Source organism: Nasonia vitripennis, chromosome 3, assembly GCF_009193385.2.
Source record: "Nasonia vitripennis strain AsymCx chromosome 3, Nvit_psr_1.1, whole genome shotgun sequence".
NCBI classification, from domain to species: Eukaryota; Metazoa; Arthropoda; class Insecta; order Hymenoptera; family Pteromalidae; genus Nasonia; species Nasonia vitripennis.
In genome coordinates, this window is record NC_045759.1 from 11,008,714 (window position 1) to 11,029,897 (window position 21,184).

General features: G+C 34.7%; 4 protein-coding genes across 16 annotated transcripts; 3 read left to right on the forward strand and 1 right to left on the reverse strand.

The window, feature by feature from the left end:
- Positions 1-130: 130 nt before the first annotated feature.
- Positions 131-5,444, forward strand: LOC100118819 (ras GTPase-activating protein 1). Its single transcript, XM_031926387.2, has 15 exons — positions 131-1,041; positions 1,466-1,644; positions 1,727-1,908; positions 1,990-2,387; positions 2,467-2,612; positions 2,671-3,004; positions 3,078-3,421; positions 3,496-3,687; positions 3,770-3,919; positions 3,989-4,037; positions 4,111-4,329; positions 4,413-4,645; positions 4,723-4,864; positions 4,937-5,074; positions 5,156-5,444. The coding sequence occupies exons 1-15, from the start codon at positions 994-996 to the stop codon at positions 5,231-5,233; spliced, it is 2,832 nt and encodes a 943-aa protein (XP_031782247.1). The 5' UTR covers positions 131-993; the 3' UTR covers positions 5,234-5,444.
- LOC100118854 (PCI domain-containing protein 2) lies at positions 5,441-8,764 on the reverse strand. Its single transcript, XM_001602682.5, has 5 exons — positions 7,378-8,764; positions 6,981-7,022; positions 6,783-6,898; positions 6,231-6,712; positions 5,441-6,143 (listed from the first exon to the last, which is right to left on the reverse strand). Exons 1-5 carry the CDS (start codon positions 7,393-7,395, stop codon positions 5,629-5,631), a joined length of 1,173 nt encoding a protein of 390 aa, XP_001602732.1. The 5' UTR covers positions 7,396-8,764; the 3' UTR covers positions 5,441-5,628.
- On the forward strand, positions 8,285-17,494 carry LOC100118888 (protein lingerer). 13 transcript variants are annotated; one of them, XM_003427328.5, is made up of 14 exons: positions 8,285-8,489; positions 11,562-11,729; positions 11,878-12,250; positions 12,327-12,590; positions 13,070-13,257; positions 13,328-13,567; positions 13,646-13,969; positions 14,038-14,451; positions 14,526-14,949; positions 15,051-15,259; positions 15,335-15,544; positions 15,621-15,740; positions 15,806-16,078; positions 16,502-17,494. In XM_003427328.5, exons 2-14 carry the CDS (start codon positions 11,613-11,615, stop codon positions 16,745-16,747), a joined length of 3,402 nt encoding a protein of 1,133 aa, XP_003427376.1. In that variant the 5' UTR covers positions 8,285-8,489; positions 11,562-11,612; the 3' UTR covers positions 16,748-17,494. The 13 variants fall into 13 exon arrangements, with proteins under 13 accessions (XP_003427376.1, XP_032454620.1, XP_032454621.1 ...); XM_032598729.1 differs by having other exon boundaries at positions 12,327-12,566; XM_032598730.1 differs by having other exon boundaries at positions 12,327-12,488.
- Positions 17,495-18,590: 1,096 nt separating this feature from the next.
- Positions 18,591-21,179, forward strand: LOC100118922 (probable cytochrome P450 6a14). The gene is made up of 6 exons (XM_001602737.6): positions 18,591-18,901; positions 18,962-19,331; positions 19,408-19,754; positions 19,893-20,132; positions 20,195-20,446; positions 20,522-21,179. The coding sequence occupies exons 1-6, from the start codon at positions 18,709-18,711 to the stop codon at positions 20,689-20,691; spliced, it is 1,572 nt and encodes a 523-aa protein (XP_001602787.1). The 5' UTR covers positions 18,591-18,708; the 3' UTR covers positions 20,692-21,179.
- The last annotated feature ends 5 nt before the right edge of the window (positions 21,180-21,184 follow it).

A 21,184-nucleotide genomic window follows, 5' to 3' on the forward strand; every position in this document is an offset into this window, starting at 1 on the left:
GACAGACAGACAGAGAGAACCAGTCCGTTCGGCCGCTCGCTCGTGTGGGGCTGCTGCCTGCCTTGCTCGCTTGATTTTTCTCCCGAGAGCAGCGCTAGATGCCACTCCTGCAGCCGCGTTTCTGGGTTCTCCGCGCGACGACGATGTCGACTGTCGAGATGGCCGAGAGAGCTATACGCTAGCTTCGCTTTAGATAAGACGACCGGAACGAACCGGACTTTTTCTCCGAAATAAACAGCGAGCAATCGTCTTCTCGTTCTAACATGGATTTCTGAGCATTTTTTAAGCAGGACAGCGCGCGCTTGGGTAGAAAAAAACGCGTTTGTAGCTCGCCACCTTGCCACGTGTTCCGCCTTCCGCCTTTCGGTGTACACTTTGTTCGCGGAAACGGCGGCAACGGCGCTCGGCGATTGGCCTGCTCCGGCTACTGGACATTGGACAATATTCCAGCTCCCAGTTGCTCGCCCCCGAGCATGTGACATGTGTCACAGACGTTGGCGGCGGCGGTGCGGTGGCGTTCGTGGGCGGAACCGAAATCCAGTCATGTTCCTCCCGAGCAAACGTCAAACACGTGAGAGGACTTTTATTTATAGGAAATGATAACACAGAGTTGAGAGTAGTGCTGCACATAATCGAGGAGCGAGAGAAATGCTTACATGTTTGTATGTACACATTCGCCTGCAAGTATTTACACGTAAATAGTTAATGCGGTTCGTCAGCAGAAGTAGCAGCAGCAGCAGCAGCAGCAGCAGCGCGATAGATAATTCCGTCGCGTCGGGGAAAAAGTTATCGTCGGCCGAGCCGCCGGAGATGATTTTGGCCGACTCGATACGGAGCTCTTTCGCTGCTTGGGCTTTGTGATCTCTCTCGCTCTCGTCGCGAGAATTTCCGACGAATCGGTTGCACAATGATCAAGTAGTCGAATCCGCTGATCGATGCACTGTTGTGGCTCTTTTTTGGACGAAAAAACTTTTGGCAAGAGCGAGATCAACGATGGCGGAGTTCGTGCGCGGCGGACCCAGCGTATCCAACAATGCGAAGGTAACATATTTCTATTGTTTTCCAGCGGATTTTTCTTCTCGCTGTGCAGAAATTCTTCGCGCCGTTTGTTGCTCGGCTCTGATGCATCAGTTTTCTGCAGTCTTCCATCTTACGTCTGCACGTCTTTCGCGTGATGCAGGATACTTACATTGATTTCGGAGTTTGGTTGACAATGTTGCTTTGTTGAAAAAATAGCCACAGCAAATCCGAGTTACTCCTCTAAAGTTGAATATGCGATTAATCATACCTACTAACTCTTTGCTTGAATCACTGATCTTGTAAACAAGGTGTATCGCATCTGTTTTATAAAAATATTTGTATAACTATTTCCGCAAGTTTTTAGTTGAAACTAGTTGAGAATGATATTCAGCAATAAATAACTTTGTTGGATTAAAAACTAAAAGGAAATTTCTTGTGCTTCCAGATTGAAAATACCAAGAAGGGTGATTCACCGAGTACAGGAAGTGAAGATGGAGGAAACATTGAGCCAATAAACGACAACGATTTTGATGTATTTCTTGAAAATATACCTGATGACATTCAAGATATTGAAGAGCCAGATCATACCAACAATACTACATTTTCAGCTCCCCCAGAAAATCAGTATGAATAATTTTAATTTAACTTTTATTATTACTTCAAAGCAAATAACTGATGCATGAAATACAATGAAAAATGTTTGCAGGTGGTATCATGGAAGACTTGATAGATTCACTGCAGAGGAGCGGCTTAGAGATGCCAGCAGATTGGGGAGTTACTTAGTCCGAGAAAGTGACAGGAAACCAGGGAGCTATGTACTATCCTACCTAGGAAGAACTGGTATCAACCACTTTCGGATAACAGCTGTTTGTGGAGATTATTATATTGGTAAAAAGGAATATTCTACAATGAAGCAGTAATCTATGATCTTCTTCTTGAATGCTATATTGACAATCAATTGTTCTTTAGGTGGGCGCCAATTCAATAGTCTTATGGATTTAGTTGCTTACTACACTCATTGTTCTGACCTGCTGAAGAAAGAACGTTTGATACACCCCACTCCACCGCCAGAACCTGTAAACGATAAAAAACGTATTGTGGCGATTTTACCTTATACAAAAATGCCTGACACAGATGAATTGAGTTTTCAAAAAGGAGACATCTTTTTTGTTCACAATGATATGGGCGATGGATGGCTCTGGGTGACTGCTCACAGAACTGGGGAACAAGGATTGATCTTCCGAGAACTCGTTGATGATTTGGATGATTCAATAGATCCAAATACTGTATTTTCATGGTTCCATCCCAATGTCACTAAAAGTGAAGCTGTTGATATGCTTGTCAAAGCTGGTCCTGGAAGCTTTCTAGTATGTCTTGTTGAACAATGCTCTTTCTAAATCTAAACAGATTTTTGCATATCAATCGTTTGCGTCTTTTTTTTTTTAGGTGAGACCCTCTGATAACAGCCCAGGAGATTATTCTCTATTCTTTCATATCAATAATCAAATTCAAAGATTTAGAATTGAAAAGAAAGGAGTAAGATATTTAATGGGAGGAAGGACTTTTGAATGTTTGGATGCTGTAATCAATAGGTATGCTTTTCTATGCCAAGTTAATTTACGGTAATACTTAAATTCATCCTGCTTTCAGATACCGCAAAGAGCAAATTGTTGAAGGCCATACTTTGGTTCAAGCAATGGTTACCGAACCTGACGGTACTGTTCGAGTCAATAAAGAAGTGCAACACGCGGAAAAAATTTACGCAACTTTGAGAGAATGTCGAGAACAATCGGGAGCAAAGAAAAATAAGGGCATCAAGATGCAAGGATACTTGGAGAAAAAATCTGAGAAAAATAAAAAGTGGAAGGCTTTGTATTTCGTATTGGTCGTTGATGCAAGTGATACACATTTATATTTATATGATAATCCAAAAAGAACTAAACCCAAAGGCCTTATTGATTTAAGTTGTGCATACTTATATCAGGTGAGAATTTTTCCATTTTCGATTGTGCAAGACAATAGAATTATTAAGTTTCGAATTTATTTATTGTTTTCAGGTTCATGAAAGTGTGTTTGATCGGCCTCATTGTTTCCAATTAGTCGAACGAGCTTTACCGTGTTTATCTACAATAACATATTTAGCTGCACCAAATTCGGAAACAGCTTCAGATTGGATCAATGCATTGAAGCCTTTGTGTGTTTCTCAGCTCACAAGAGCACCAAAAGTTGCTCGGCTTCGTGAATTACGTTCGCTGCAGTTGCACATCATGGATGCTCATAGACTGCCATATAAACTAGTTCCGAATCCGTTTATAATAGTCGCTTTAAATAATGTCAAAGTCGCGCGTACAAAGATGAAGACTGGACCGCATCCAGTTTGGGATGAAGAATTTATTTTGGAGTAAATACATTTTTGTTCTTTTCAGATTATTGACTTGTGACAATGTTTACTTATAAGAACACGTATTTTTTCAGAGATGTGCCTCCAGATGTAATGTCATTTTCCTTGACACTTTACAACAAGGGGAAGCGTAGCAAAGACACAGAAGTTGCTGAGTTAATTGTGGAATTGTCAAGTTTAGCCAATGGTGAAGAAATGGACGAGTGGTATCCATTTGCAGGTGTTACACCTATTGGCGATTGGGGTGCTCTTCGATTGCGGCTGAGGTTTGTAGTGCAGTGAATCAGATTTTTTTTTGTAATTTTTTTTCTTGTAAATTGACGAATAATTTATTCAAAATTTGTGTAGGTACCGCCATGACTTAGCAATGCCTCCTGAAGAATATAGTCCCCTTCAACAATTGTTACTTGATCCAGAGTTGCATGTCGTGAAAGCATTGGCCGATGTCTGTCACCTAGACAGAATCCCCTTAGCAAACAGTTTACTGAGGATATTCAGGTAAATATAATTGTGCAACAAAAGAAATATTAAAATTTGCAGTACAATGTACGTTTAACTATGTTTTAGACATGAAAAACGGGAGGCTGATCTTCTGAAATCATTGAATCAAGCCGAAGTAAAAACTTTTCTTTGTTTTTTTTTTCTTAAAAGGTCGCAATAATATGTTTTCATTTTAATTTTCGTTTCAGGTGGATAAGGAGGACGAAACCCCTACACTATTCAGAGCAGCTAGCCTAACTACCACTCTGATGGATTTGTACATGAAGTCAGTGTGTACATCATTCCTAAAGTCTGCTTTACAAGATACTATTATTAAATTGATTGACAGCAAACAAAGTTGTGAATTGAACCCTTCGAAAATGGATTCACCTGAAGATGCATGTAGCAATGCAGAATTTTTGTTACAAGTAAAAAATTTTTCTATTAAAATTTCTACATTATATGTTAAAAAATGAAGAACTTTTGTTAAGACGTATAATTTATTTTCTAGGTTTTGGATGAAGTAACTTTAAGCATTTTTACAAGTCCTGATATGTGCCCAAAAAGTTTGCGATACATTTGCTGTTGTTTACAACGTGCAGTAGTCGCAAAGTGGCCACACGAAAGATTAGTTCGTACTAGAGTAGTCAGTGGTTTTATATTTTTACGTCTACTCTGCCCTGCAATATTAAACCCTAAGTCATTTAATCTCATAGCAGAATCACCTTCTCCGGCAGCAACTAGGTAAAATTTGAAAATTATTAAGATCAATGTTACAATTTAGATTAATATACAAACTCATGCATTTCTTTGATTTTTAGATCTTTAGTAATGGTAGCCAAGTGTTTACAAAATTTGGCTAACCTCGTTGAGTTTGGAGGAAAAGAACCATACATGGAAGTTGTCAATCCATTTATCCTGAAAAATAAAGAAAGGATGGTCGTTTTCTTAGATCAACTATCGGTAAATTGATTTTTATTATGTTCATTTAATAATATATGTATAATTTGTATTAAACTATTTTTGCTTCTATAGAATGTTTCAGATAAACCTGAACCTGAATGCATATCTCCCCGTGGGAAATGTATATTAGATATAGCAAAGGATCTTGCTACGTTACACCACATCTGTGTATCACATTTGAAAGAGTTGCAGATTTTATCAAAACAACAGGTACGATTTAGAATGATTTAATAGCAAGCTATCGTTTAAAAACGTTTGAAAATTATTATATATGTGTGCACTTTTTTTTAGCCGACTATCAAACGACTTGTGACGGTAACTGAAATGCTAAGCAATCATAAGCAAAGGTATAAGGAAAAGTTACGGTAGTGATCATGAAAATAAAAAAAGATTTTAGTAGAAGGAATATAACAAAGCATATTAATACTATTTAAAATATTATTCAAGTAATTAAGCTTAAATAATATAAAATTTACAGACTGACGTGCCATATACATACATGTGTAAACACATTTTTATATTGTCGACGATAATTTGTTTCTTATACAGTAGAAATAAAATTAATAAAAAATACTATATGTAATAATGAGTTGTGATTTATTTTAACACCATCTGTGATGAGTCACTATAACATGGCACAAGGAAATAGGCAAATCATAGTACACTTTTAAATATGTATATAAAAATTGTATTTTACAAATTGGGTTCTTATTTTACACAATTTTATTAAATTCAAAAAGATGAATTCATTACTCGATGAACTATTATATTAACGATGATAAACGTGGAAAGGGATTTTGCTTAGAAATAACTAGTTTCTTGTGTTGATGTGAAATGTATCCCTTAATTTTTCCGTCGTAAATCAAGTTGCCCACTAAACATTCCGTTTCATCCATATCTATGTCATTTCGTCCATACATTTTTAATGCACACAAAAGACTTTGTATATCTATTTGATGTGTATTTAAAACTAAATAAACTTTTTTAAATAAATTTCTGTAAGCAATTAGTTTTAATTTTTCTACGATTAAGTAGATTCCAGCATTAATTAAGAATGCTCCCTGCTTATTCATGACTTCGTCCAACATTTGTAAATTTCCTTTTTTGACAGCTTCAATCAGGTCCCAAAACTCCATTAAGTTGTATTTTTTTAAAAGGTCATATTTTGGGATGTATCCAAGCAACATTTTTACAGGAATGAGATACATCAATATCAAACGTTTGTTTTTCTTAGACTTCTTGTGGCAATGTTGAAAGGCATAAGTCAAGTATTCATCAGCTATGGGGAAAAATAAAACATGTATTAAAATTTTAAAAATGATACATGTCACATTAAATAAGAAATATAATTATAGAATATTTTTACCAGCTTTATAGTCACTATCAAACATGGCCTTACGTCCAACAAAAAACTTGTATGTTATTTGCTGCGCCAAAGAAAATTGATCTCTGTAAGCTGATGATTCAATAGCTCTTATGAGGGGCTTACAAAGATGTAATTTATTAATCCTGAAATATACTTTCAGTAACTGATTGACAAGTGCAAGCATGCCCCATCTTTTAGTATCATCTTCTGAACTACGATTGTCAGCTGCACAAATTCTAAAACAACTCATCAGACACTCTGCACATTTCTCTAAATTTTCACCTGGTTTGATATTTTTGTTCTTCTTACATCTTTCTGTTTTCATAGCCAATAATCTCAATTCCAGGCACATCATATTCATAACAGGTAACATCCAGTTTTCTTCTTTTTGAAGTTGTAATATTTTTACAAGAGTTTGTACAGCAGAATTTTGGTAACTATATGTGACTGTCAAATCGTCATTTTTCAACGATGATAGTGTCCTACAGACAAATGTTTGATTTAGAGTAATTAATTATGTTTTGCCAATGCACTAGTCAAAACTCGACTCACTTTAAATGATACAAGACAAGGTCATCAAATGGAGGAGGTAACATCTCCATTGCTCTTGCCATGTACGATTCAGCAGATCCATGAAGATGACTGAATGCTCGAAGTGACAGTAGGTTCTAGAAAAAAGTAATAAAAGTATATATGAAAAATAACAGATAAAGCACAAGGACTTGAATCATGATAGAGCTGTCTACTTACAGCAAGTAAAAATCCATCCTGATTGATCCACGATCTTCTTAGCTGAAAACAAATAAGAAAGTATATAAATAAACCTTGGATCCTTTGATTATTCACATTTTATAAAAATAATTTCATTCAAGTTCCAGTAAATATTTTTACTGTTTATGTAAACAATGTACGAGCTTATCTGCTCCAAATTAAAATAAGGTTAAAATACTTTATTTTTCAATTTTGAAAGTTATTCAAGTAATGATGCATGTGATTGATGCGTTGATTGTAAAAATTTCAAAGGACAATGTCTCGTTATAATATTATTTGTAACATTAAGATATTTTGAATAAAAGTCAATTGTAAACAAACTTGGATAAAATTAAGAAATACTTTATGCTGGAAAGTAAAAATTGAATTTCCAAACCTGCATTATGTAGTCCATGATGATAGTTCAATTAATATTCTTTTGTACTTATTTATAGAAAATTTACAAACTAAAAACTAAAAAAACTATTTAATTTGTGTCTTCGAATCAGCATTATGATCGCAACTGGAAATGTATACTTGTATAAGTATGTGACTATATATTGGAACAGCTTTCGGAAAGAGAGCTCTCGCGTATAGCTATTAAGGCTTTCCGAGTTCGGAAATTCGGATCAGAGTTGAACAGGAACGAGAAAACAGGAGTACATTAAAATAAGGAACGGAATTCGGGTCACAATAGGACAGCGGCTTTGATATTTCATATATCTATATGTTTTTATCCGATAATTTTGAATATTTTCTAAAATAATTATATTATTAGTGAGTATAAGTAGAAAGTGTCAAGGTACTTATCTTTCGTTTTTCTACGCATGTGAAGCAACTAGAATGAAAATTTTTTAATATGATTTTTAATCAAGGAGGTGAAATAGGGGTCCAAAAGAACTCTATTTTATCAATCGAGTATATTTTTTAATGAAAAACATTAAATGTCAATAGGTATATTAAGAGAATTTATGTTCGACAAAAACTAATTAAAACTAATTTAGCATTAGGTATAGACAGTCAACTATGTAAACAAATTACAGTTCATAAGTGGATAAATAAGGGAAGGTCGGTATAGTAGTAAATAACATCCCCCAATAACAAATTTTTGAAAAGATAGATAGAGGCAACTATATGGGGACTCTTGATAATTTAAGGCTATATAAATACGAGCGTAGCATTCCAAAAAAAGTACAAAATCGTAGGGAGCTAACAAAACCGCATGTATTTCCTCTAGGTTTTCCGAAAAAATCGTTTTCCCACTTGACCGGAAGGGAAGGAGGGAAATACCGGCGCTGTGACGTTGACTTTACAAAAACAGAATAAGGGTGTCCGGAATGAGGTCACGTGATCCGGTTGCGTTTTAAGAGCGCACTTAATCAGATACAAGAAAAATTTGTTATTTTCCAACTTTGATTGACGCGCTTGATAATTGTTAAAACGCCTTTTGGAATAATTTGCTATAGTACCAGCGTCCTTTTTGGTCGCTAAAATAACCAAGAACATTTTGTGAGTGCAATTTTCATTTCGAACATTTTATTTAACCCTCATAATTCGTTGGAGCACTGTTGTTGTTTTGCTTCCAACCTCACTTGCAAGTAATTTTACAAATGGCGTGCTTTATTTTAAGATTTTTCTCTAATTATTACGAAGCACGCGCTGAACGTAGCCGACATTCCGTTTACGCTTCTTTGTGGTTCAGTATCAATGCACAACTCTGCTGGAAACTTTCTGGTTTGAGCTTCATATTAGTTTTATAAGATTTTCTTTTCGTAAACTACTTAGGTATGTTTACTTCTTTGGCAGTATAAATTTGCGATATTTGTAATCTGAATAATACATTTAAACGTTTGTTAGCACGTGATAAGAGCTTAAATACAACGATTCTTGGACACCAGTTTGTTTTATTTTGTTAATTAAACTAATATATTTTCTAATTTGCTTGTTGTGCCAGTGTTCAATATCAATTTCTGATGTTTTTTTGTAAAGTTTAGACTGAAACTAGTTGTAGATACTGTTTCTTATATGTACTCGATCCATTCCTTTGTCGTGGAAGATTTAACATTAATTGAGATTTACCAAAAAGTACTCGAGTAACAGGTGTTATATGCTAATTAGGACAATCTTAGTATTTCAACTTTAAGTTTTTTCTACTTTACATTGGTATAAATAAAACGTATTGCACTTGTAGCAACAAAATGTTGTCATAACATAACCTATAAGCTGACAACAGCTTCCATGCAGAATAAGTTTCAATGTATTGATGTTTTTATGTCCATTGTTATGTTGTTATATCTATAGTATAATAAATAATACGCAACAAGCTTTTTATAATTACAGGGGGAAAATGTGTACTAGTATTTTTAATGATAATTAAAAAATAGACTAATAAGTCTTGTTCTTCGATATGAGTGATAAGATTGAGTATTTACTAGATTGTACTTTAGAGATGGCTTGATATTTGTTAAATAATTGAACAAAGAATATCTAAATAATCAATATTACCAATTGATGCTTAATCTTATTTAATCAGAGTTTTTATATGAAAATTGAGTGAGATTTTTCTTATGTTCATCTAATAATAAAATTTTATCACTCCAAATAATTCTAAACATTCCTGCTACTTTTAATTTGAAATTGACTTTATATACTATTTGTTCAATAGGGCCAACACAAATATTTTATTGTTTTCACAGAATTAAGCTATCAATCAAATTCTCAATTTTTAAATTCTATTTCAACACAAATACCCATATGTATTTTGTAAAATGTATTAATTTAATGACATCTTACAAATGAAAAACAAGATTACAATACTTCTAAAATATTGTTTGGAGCAAATATATTTCAATATTTAAACTTACGATTATTAGGTATTATGAAAAGTAATAAAAAACTAAAACTCATGGGTCAAGTTGGTAACTTGATAAACTATTAAAAGTCACTTGACACTGAAAAAAACTAATTCCACAACTTCTAAGATTTGTTTAGAAAAAATATCTCATAAAGCTTTCTAATTTATTAAAATAGCCTTTAAATTAGTTAGAAAAAACTGACTTTATTGGATTAACAATAAATGATATTTTTTTTTTAATACGCCAAGACTATTAATTAAAAATCATTCAAATTAATAAATTGAATTTTTTTAAATATTAATATCTTTGTAAATTATACTATTAATTTAATAATCATAATAATTATATAATTACAGAATTTGTATAATTTATGAAAAAAAAGGTCATAAAAATATGTGCAAGTTTTAATTTCCCTGAATACTGATTAAAATAATGAAATAAATCATACTATGACATTAGACTTTAAGATAATTTTGTTTATATCCTTGTTATGTTATTTCTGTATGGAGTGGAGAGTGGCTGGCTGTTTGCTCAATGGAATTTTTTTGCCACAATTAGCAAACAAAGTTGTTGGTATAGCAGAAATAAATATTTATTCATAAATAATTAAGGAAAAAGTACAGTTAGAGTAATAAATAAGTAAATATCATTGCTTTGTTTTTGTGAAATCTTTGAAATACAATAATGATGCTTAACATAACCTCTAATTTTCCACATTCAAGATCTCTCAAACACAAGGCACTGGTATTTGATAAATGGGGTATAAATTTTGGTTGATTTGTTGGTACACACAAACAATTTGTACTTTAGTAACGTAAAAATAGACTTTTTATGTAATTTGTTGAAAGTCAGTGAAAATAACGTTTCCTATTTTCATAACCTTATTCACCATATAGAGGCATCTAATAGACTGATTCAAGCATAGAAAAACACTTAAATTTGTTAAGTTTTTGCAAATGAATGTTAAAATTATTGACAAGTTAGTTAATCAGACTTGATTTATATTGTTGTTAACTACAAATCAACAAAAAGAGACAAAACATACAACATGCAATACTTATAAGCATTGCATAAAATCAGGGGTTATTGCTTTGTAAATCATTTATGAATAAGTGCAAGATTTAGTAAACATAACTTTTGAGTAATTAAAGTGAAAAGTTTGGGACTCTCTTGCTGCAACACTGATTCACTGAAAAAAAACACAGTTGTTTCTGATGTAAAGTCAGGTAGTCTTAACCATTCTGCCACTGTAACGACTGTTCAGTAAGAACAACGGTGTGCCACTGGTAGTTTTGGCGAGTCACGACTTGTAAAATTGGTCGCTTACGCGGGACACCAGCAAAAACGACCGAACTGATTCTTTAAAACTGCTGAACTCTACGGTAATTTTGGCGAGTCTTCATAAAATGACGGATTACTGGTGCGATATCAGTTAAAATGGCTGTGTTTTTTTTCAGTGTTCATTTTCAACATAAGATTATGTATCAATTTGTAACATGTCATTTTTGTCCTATGAAATATATAGGCGGAACAAGTTTGAAAAACTTATTTGACTATTAAAAAATTGTTCAATTCATATGCTAATAACTTAGCATTAAACAAAAAAAATTATATTATCATGCTTTTAACACGTCACTTGAACAAAAAACCGTTTAAATATGCTCTTTTAAATCTTTAATATTTGTATTATTAACAATTAACTTTGGTGTTTATTTTTCTGTTGCAGATTGTATATAGGAAGTGTACATAGAGTAAAAGTGAAAAATTTTCATTCATAATGAGTTCTAGTAATAGATCATCATCTTCTAGTAAAAGTAACAATAAAAATAAAACACAAGGAAAAACAGATCATCATGTCAAATCTTCAGATGCATCAAAGAGCGATAAATCACAGGTAATAATTTCATAATCAAATATATACTGAATATTCATTGTATATCCAATATAATCAAGTAGATACATTCAAAGTATGGTCAGACATTATTGTACAAGATAAGATTGTAAAAATTGGACATCAAAATTAATTTATTATTGATTTTTAGCATAAATCGGATCAACTAAAACACACACAGAGCGATAATCGCAATAACAGCAAGGAAGATGTAGCTCTTAACGAGCGCATCAAGCAAGTGATGGAGTTGACTCGTCGATCTGAGGATGAGGTTATTATGGCTTTGCACGACTGTGATGATGATCTTAATCGCGCTGTCAATGATCTCCTTGAAGGCGTCAGTCCTGAGTGGGAAGTTAAGAAGAAAAAAGCCAGACAATCTGGAGGACCAAAACAAAATTCTGAACAGTCTGGTGTTCCGGATAGTAACGCGGATTGGGGGGAGGATAAACGTAGTTTATACACTAACGATGGCTCATCTCGTGTTCGCGGAGGAAGAGGTGGCAACCACAACAATCGTGGTTGTAAGTTGGCAAACGTTTCCTGCTGGCCAAAAAAATTTACATATTTACTAACTTGAGAACAAATAATTTTTTTCAGGGCGCCGACGAGAAAATAAAGAAAACGAAAAAAATAGCGAGGAAGGGAAAAGCGACGCCCCGCATGGTGGCAGCAGGCGAGGTCGTGGCGTGTCAGGAAGATCTGGTAGAGGTGGTAGAGGCGGAGGTCGTGGTCTAGGACCTCGTACTTTCGCGAATCGAGGTGAATCGTCTACAAGTTATAATTCACATAGTTTTAATCGGCCGATTGAAACATGGACTGGAAGTGAAGAACAACTAAGTAATTGTAAAGAATCTAAAATTGGTTCGTTCATCAACATATCAATTTTGTCACTGTAGTATAGAGTAGCTGAATTGATTGTTGGTCGTCCACATGAGCATAAACTTTGCGAAAATAACGCTATTTTATTTTTGCAAAACTCATTTTGGATTACCAATAATCAGATTCACGTTTATAGAAGACGAATGAGAAAATTCATTTCGATTATTTTTGTTAATTCGTTTTCTCGCGTTTAAATGTTTTTTATTGGGATGGTAATATGGTCCGTTTTTGTTTACAAAACGTTTTTTATGTATTAAAACAACATTTTACATAAATGCAGTTAGTAGCGGTTCTTTTCTCCATAGTTCCAGATGTTTTGTTGAAATTGTGCTGTCAATATATATATATGTGTGTGTGTGTGTGTGTGTGTGTGTGTGTGTGTTTATTTTTAGGCAAATTGGGTAAATGTGAGTGTAATATTCCTATTTAGCGACCTTTACTTATGTTGTTTTATTTTCCAGATGCATGGAGTGGTATTGATGCAACTGAAGACTGGGATAATGAAGAATACACTGGATCTTTAGCTGATACTAAAGTTTTCACACCAAGTACTTTAACAACCGAAGCTGCAGCTGCTCCCGAGCAGCCCAAGAGCGAAGAATTACCGTCGATTAAACCAATACGATCCGCAGGTTTATTAGAACATAACGTAAGTATCGGCAGTATAAATAAAAGCATCCAAAGTTGAAACATAGCACTGAAATGTTCCTTGTATATAGGAATTGCCAAAAATATCGGGTGCAACTGCAACTGCACAAGAAACAGTAATTCAAGAACAGTCGCATCAGGATATCATTAATATGCCATCTATGCATCTTCCACATTCACTTGATGACGTCAATAGAGGAAGTTTGTCCGCTGCGCAATCGGAATATTTCACTCAGTTAGCACAAGCTAATGATATAAATCTGAATGTGTCTACGGGACAAACTACTTTCTTGTCCGTGATGAATAGTCAGGTACTTATTAACACGTTTGAGTATATAAGACTGATAATCCGCTGTTATGATTATAAATTCACATTCAACTTTTTGCAGCCTCAAAGGCAGACGAAACATCGTCCTCGAGTACCACCGCCTTCTAAAATACCATCGACTGCTGTAGAAATGCCGGGAGATGCTCTGAACAGCAGTATTAGTTTTTTAGACGTTCAATTCGGAGCTCTGGAGTTTGGTAGTGATGCAAGTATAACTGATGGAACTAACCAGGAAAAATTCAATTCATCTCGATCTAGCCCAGGAACTTCAAGTGTTGAGTCAACTTCGATTACGACCAAAACTGTTGTGAACTCGATAAATTCACTTAATGTTGAAGTTGCGCAAGCTTCTCCTAGTCAAAAGTTTAGTACAACGACAAAAATGGTAAGCAATACTTTTACATATTTCCTCTTCCAAAATTTGCTTTATCAATCATGAATTTCACATTCCAGTTGCGAAGTGATAATCAGTGTATTCCTAAGGAGCATTCGATAAATTCTCAAAGTGGGCTTACAAGTCGAAGTGCTGCAACTCAACCGGTTGACATTCAGAAGCAGGACCTTAGTGCACAGACATCACTCAGCAATTCATCTACTTATAACGCCGCAACTGTAACTTATCAGTCACCAAAACCATCTTACTCGACATCCGTTACTTCTAGTAATTATAGTTCGTATGCGCCGTCGAATCAGGCATCTTTTTCCTGCCCAACAACAAGTTCGCACGCAAACAGTTTCTCTGGTATCGCACCTGTTACCCAATCAGGATATAGTTCTCCTTACACGCAACCGATAACTACGTATAGTCAAACGTCATCCTCATCGAGTACGTCTGGCATTTACAATCAAGCATCGACAACCACGCAGGTAATGCGTATATACTTGAAAATTTCATGAAAGTAAATTTTTCATTTTCTACAAAGTTATGCTTCTTTTTGTAGGGATACCAGCAAACCACTGGTTTTACAACGACGCCAATTTCGCAATACCAATCGCAGACTGTAACTACTAATGCTTCTAGTAATAGTTCTTCTTACATAAGTCCTGGATATCAAAATCCTTCAACGTTTCAATCTACGGCGCAAACTTATCAACCGTCCAACACAACATTTGTGTCATCCATAAGTCAAGGATCTAGTGTATATTCCAACACATCCCAATCGGTCTATTCCAATACGTATCCTAGTTATGGAAGTCAAAATCAGTCTGGATCTCAAGATCACAAACTTAGTACAAATAAAGACCTGCAGTTTGATAATAATGCAACAGCCACTAGCACTTCTTTGGCCACTACAGCTGTTTCTACTTTAGGACTTACTTCCAGCTCTGTTAATACATCGCAAACCAAGACGACAACGTCCAGCAGTAAGTTATTGCCGTTTTTCCTATACATCGATATACATGTATTTATTATTATCTTTGTTGGAAATTCATCATTAATTACTGAATTTCGTGATATTTTGCAGCCGTGCCAAAAAGTACTGTCAGTGGTCTAGTGCCGAGTAGCAGTAGCAGTTCGAGTAGCATTTCTGGATCAGGAACTACAGGAAATATTGCACCAATACTGAGTCACCAGTACATCATGGGACAAAGTGTACCATATGCAACGTTCCAGCAACCTCACATGTACAGTTATGAAGACTTACAATTGATGCAACAAAGAATGCCTCATATGGTTTGTATTGACGCCTTGCAACTGTATTTATGCTACACAGTGTAGTATTTTCTAATAAAATTTGTTTGATTTTAGCCCACTACAGGTTATTACGACGCCACGTTAGGCTATCAAACCACAGGACCCGTTACGAGCCTTGGTAACAGCAGAAGTGATGCTTTATCTGGGGTACAAGGCGTTCAAGGTGTTCAAGCAGTTCAAGGACAATATACCAGTATTAATGATGCTAGATTTACCAGAACGGATAGTAATGCATCGCCTGTTTCATCTACTATGTCCCAACAAGTACGTAAAAGATTCTTGAAAAGCAAAATTCGATTACTATTAGGTATGATTATTTAATATTAATTTTTTCATGTAGTCGGCAACGCAACATCAGCAACCTTTGATGAATCCGATCCCACCTGGTTACGCTTATTTCTATGGAGGCGGTATTATGCCTGCTGGCGGGTTCCAGTATGGAACTCCAGCCATATATCCGGTAAATTTGCAACTTCTTTTTTATGTCATGGGTAAGCAATTACTAAAAAATAATTTTATTCTTAGCAAATCGCAACTGCCGGTAGTGCCGGTACCACAAGTGGTGCATATAACACGAAGCCTGCAAGTTATGGTTCTGGTTATGGAAGCGGTACAAACTACGATAGTTTAACCAATTCTGCATCTTCTGGCGATTATAAGAGTACTGCAAGTGGATACACCAGTAGTCAGACTGGTAAAAATGGCTCATCCAGTGCAAACACAAACACTGCTGGAACTTCAACTGATATAAACACAACAATGTATACAAAAGGTCACGTGACATTAAACAAAGTAAATGTGAGTTATATTTAATAATTTTTGTTAACATACATTTTTAATTGTGAATGATTGCTTCGTACATTCAGTGCATACTCAGTGCATAACTTTTGTGTGTGTGTGTAAATTCAGCGCAGATCTCTTTTAATTCTCTTAATGACTAACCAAAACTTAAACGTTACTACAATCTAATATTGTACTTATCCTACAGCACCTATATATATTACGTACACTACTAATTTTGTTAACCGAATATCTAACTGTTTTTCTTCATGTTTAAACATGTAAAATTGGCGTTTAATACTTATACTATTATAACATATAAATATATATATATATATATATATATTCGTACATCGGGAGGCGAATCTTACTTAATGACAATGTGTACTTAAAACAGCTATTATAATAATAAATTATAATTAATGAAAATATATTTTGCAGTCGTACGACAAGCAAACTTTTCATTCAGCAACACCGCCACCGTTTGGTTTAACTAACAACCAAAATGCTAATGTTATAAGCGGATATGGAACTCATTTATTTATTCCTACGATACCTCATCAGTTGCACCAGCCCCTTCATCAAGACAGTGGAAATAGCTCAGGACAGAGAACGAACACTAATTCTCAGAATAAGGCACAAGTTAAACCAGGCTACAGTACAAGTTACTGGGCTGGCGGTAATTAAATGTATACGTTTCTGATTATTTGATAAAAGTGCATTATTATTTCTTATGGTGAAAACGTGAATAAATACTACGTTGAATATTCAACGATATCTCATTCTATACATGAATAACATAACATATTATGTACAAGAAAAGATAATGTGAGACGAAGAAGAATTGATGAAGATTAATGATAGGGTTTAAAAATGCGAACAAAATGAAACTTTGAAATATGATAAAAATATATATATTTACTTTGTTTCCTATATACATTTAAACGCAAAGTGTTTTTTTTTTAATAAATGAAAACTGTAAAAAATGTAAAACTATACTATGGTACATTATTTATTTTTAAATTAAATAAGGTAGCCAAATAGTGTTGCGACTAAAAGGTATTAAAATTTTAGTCAAATTAAGTGAATTAAACAAAATAAGGAAACTAGTAATAACGCTAAACGTACTGGAAATTCAGTTGAAAACTCGATTTTCTAATTTATCCGCTAATAGCTTTTTTAAAGCATTGTGTACATATACACGTAAATGTAGAATTTGAGCGAGAAAAATTACTTATCCTTTCCTTTGTTAGAAGGTTTTACAACGCTGCTGAAAAATAATTAAAGTTTTATGGTATAGTAAGGTATATTTTCTTCATATTGCTTCTGTAATTTTTTGTACAAATTTTGTTAATGAATTTCAAAAACTTTTTCTCAGAAGTTTACTTTTGTAACTGGAAAAAATCTTGCGCAATAAATTTAGACCTATCAATATGTAAGTGTAATTTTTTGTTGCAAAACTTAATTCCTTGACAAATTTTTCTTTCATTCATTTCCAAACTATTTCATTTAAGTAAACTATCCAAAGTACTTGCAGACCTACCGTAATATAACAGGATACAGTCCTTCTCGTTGTCTTTGTGCAAAAGCGAGAGCTATCGACATTCATCGACAGAATCTAGAAAAAAATTTTGAAAAAAAAATTAAATGCCCTGGTAACAACACTCAGCATCAGTTGGCGAACCGTTGCTCAAATTCGTAGTTAAAAACGACACGCCATAGTTATTTTTTTATTGTTGGGTATATTTAAAAAAATTTCCCCGTAAACATGTTATAATGTAGATGCTTCGACTAATTACCATAGACTATTTATAAAAAATTCAAATATTCATTTTGGGAAAAAAATGCCTCCATTTGATTAACACGTTAAACAACCAAAATGGTTAATTTTCTATCATGGTGGATAAACTATTGATGGATTTGACTCCAAACTCATATCGTTTACATATTTTTTTTCCAGAATCTCGTTGACAAATGCTATATGCAGCGAGCATCCCTACAAAGAGCGTAACTAGAACCATGACTTGTAATTTTCTTTTGATTTCGAATATTTGCTATTTTTCTATAAGTTGGAAATGCGCGAAAAAATTTGGCTTGAAAAGCTTGTAGTCAGCCGTAACAAAAAATTGACATTGGTTATAATTTAAAATTCATTCTTTTATGGTGTTCGTTAGGAAAGTCGACATTTATATGTATACTTAGTTATTATTAATTTTAAATTATTTATTTTCGGAACCACCTATCCACCGATTTCAATGCGCAATCGCATTAACTTGATCATATTTCAAATTCACACATCTTTTGACAAGTTTCGTCACTTGTTATATAATTTTTTAATTTTCATTACCGCATATATAGGGTTGTTTTATGATTTAAATCGAAAATTTCACAATTTTTCAGGAAAAATGTTTTTTCGTTTGACGTATCAAAACGCAGCACTTTATCGCAGTTACACAGTATTTTCTTTTCAAATGGAACAACATCTGCTGAGTCAATGAATTTAACAATTTGGCTCTGCGCTAACACATTTCTTCGCATGCGAAGTCATCAGTTGTCAGTTGCAGATGAGCGCTCGTTAGATGCTGTTCTCTAGGCGTTCTGAAGTTCAGAAACTACTGTACTGTGCAAGTTAAAAATTTTAAACAGATATGAATATGATGGAAAGCCTCGCACCAATGCTTCATACGAAGCTCTTCTGGCTGGCTGCTGTCGTCACGCTGATTTGGGTGCATTTTAAATTCGTGATTTATACTTATTGGAAGAGAAAGGGAATACCTCACGACGAACCAGTTGTACCATTCGGGTCGACGCTTCCAATATTCTTAGGAAAATCGTCGATGGGTGAGTATGCATATAAACCGCTTGGATACGTAAACCATGAATTGGAAAAATAATTCACAGGAAACCTCGTGAAACAGAAGTACCAGAAGAGTAAAAAATATCCGCTGTACGGGATCTACATGTTCCATCAGCCAATGCTTTTGATCAACGATCCTGACTTAGTGCGAATAATATTGATCAAGGAATTCAACAAATTCCGCGATCGGGGCTTGTACTTGAACGAGAAAGTGGACCCTCTGTCGGGTCACTTGTTCCTCTTGCCAGGAGAGAGATGGAGAAAATTAAGGGCAAAATTGACACCAACCTTCACGTCTGGTAAATTAAAGCAGATGTTTCCGTTGCTGGTGGAAATCGGCGACGAGCTGATAAAAGTCTGCGAGAAAATCATTCAAACCGATTCCGTCATCGAATTTAAGGATCTCAACGCAAGGTAGAGCATGAAAAGATAATTGGCTATCAGTCTGTACGTAACTATTGATGCTTATAACTGTTGATCGTTTCTTCAGATACACAGTGGATAGCATTTCGTCGATTGCCTTCGGATTTAATTGCAAAAGTTTGGACAATCCGAATAACGAGTTCAAACGTTACGGATCCATGGTTTTTGACCAAAGTCCAATCAGAAATGCCTTAGGAGTATTCGCTCCCGTAGTTTTGGACACCTTACGGATTCCTCTGATACGTAGGGTGATAATCGACTTTTTTTCGCAAACCTTCAAAGATATGGTGGATCACAGACACAGCAATAAAATAGTAAGGAAGGATTTTATAAACTTGCTTATGCAATTGATGGATAAAGGTGTACTAGAGGAAGACGAAAAGTCGCAGAAGAGCAATGATCACACAAAAGCAGGTATAGCTTATTTGAATACGCATGATAATACACCATTTACGACTAATCAAAGTTTTTTTGACGCGACAATGTTTCGCGCCTGTGAACAGCGATTATATCGCATAGCAGAGAACTTAGGTAACATGTTTGAAATCGCAGGTTTAATTGACAACGAAAAAATTAGCATGGTAGAGGCGCAAGCCCAGGCGTTCGTTTTTTTCCTGGGTGGTTTTGAGACGACTTCGTCAACGATAACTTATTGCTTGTACGAATTGGCACTGAATCCTCATATCCAAGAAAAACTACAGGCGGAAATCGACGAGCATTTGGCGAAACCGGGTGGAATGACCTACGATCGTATCGTGAACGAGCTTGAATATCTTCACATGGTCTTCTCTGGTAAATTTCTTTAAATTAATGCTATATTGCATCGGTAATATTTTGTGGGCTTGTGGTTCCAGAAACTCTGAGGAAACATCCTTCGGTACCAATTTTGAACCGGCTATGCATCGAAGATTGCGACCTTCCGAATACTAACTTCCGCATAAAAAAAGGCACTGGAGTCATGATTTCCGTGAGTGGAATGCAGCGTGATCCAAACATATATCCGGATCCGGATAAATTCGATCCACTACGATTTACCAAAGAAAACATTGCGTCGAGGAGTCCTTACGTATACTTACCGTTTGGCGATGGGCCTAGAGTTTGTATTGGTGCGTGAGATTTCATTTTTCATCGAACAATATGATGATAGTAATTTTACAAATTAATAATAATAATAATTATAGGAACCCGCTTCGGCATTCTTCAATCCAAGATAGCGCTGATAGCGTTACTGGCCAAGTATAAATTTTCCGTTTGCGACAAAACTTCGATTCCCATTAATTATTCGAAGAGATCATTCACCCAATCTCCGGAAGGAGGTGTCTACTTGAGGATGGAAAAAAGGATCAAATAGTATATGATGATTAAGTTTATTGTTTATTTAGGTACCCGTAAAGTTATTTTATTTGAATTTAGATAAGTATAAGCAAGTTGAAAAATTACTGTAAAAAGTAGACACACACACACACACACACACACAGAGATACTCACGCGCGCGTGTACAGTATGAGTGAGAGGCCAATAACACCGATTATATAGCTGATGCCCGACCGTCAATGCTTTTATACGTTGTGGAGGTCTTATCTTATCCTTTATCTCAATCGATACAGCTACTGTAAGCTATACGCCTAATAATGATGAAAATTTTTCGATGAATTTGAAAACAGATTTCTTTAATTAAAGTTTTGCGTAACTAAATTTGTCTCTCTGTTATACACAAACAAAATGAAAGTAGCAACGTCTACCCGTGCTGATGATGATTGATTGGCGTTAGATTTCGAATTGTTTTATTATAAGTTTAGATTGTTACTCTAATCAATAAATTGCTTGTTTTCAATGTAAGTTAT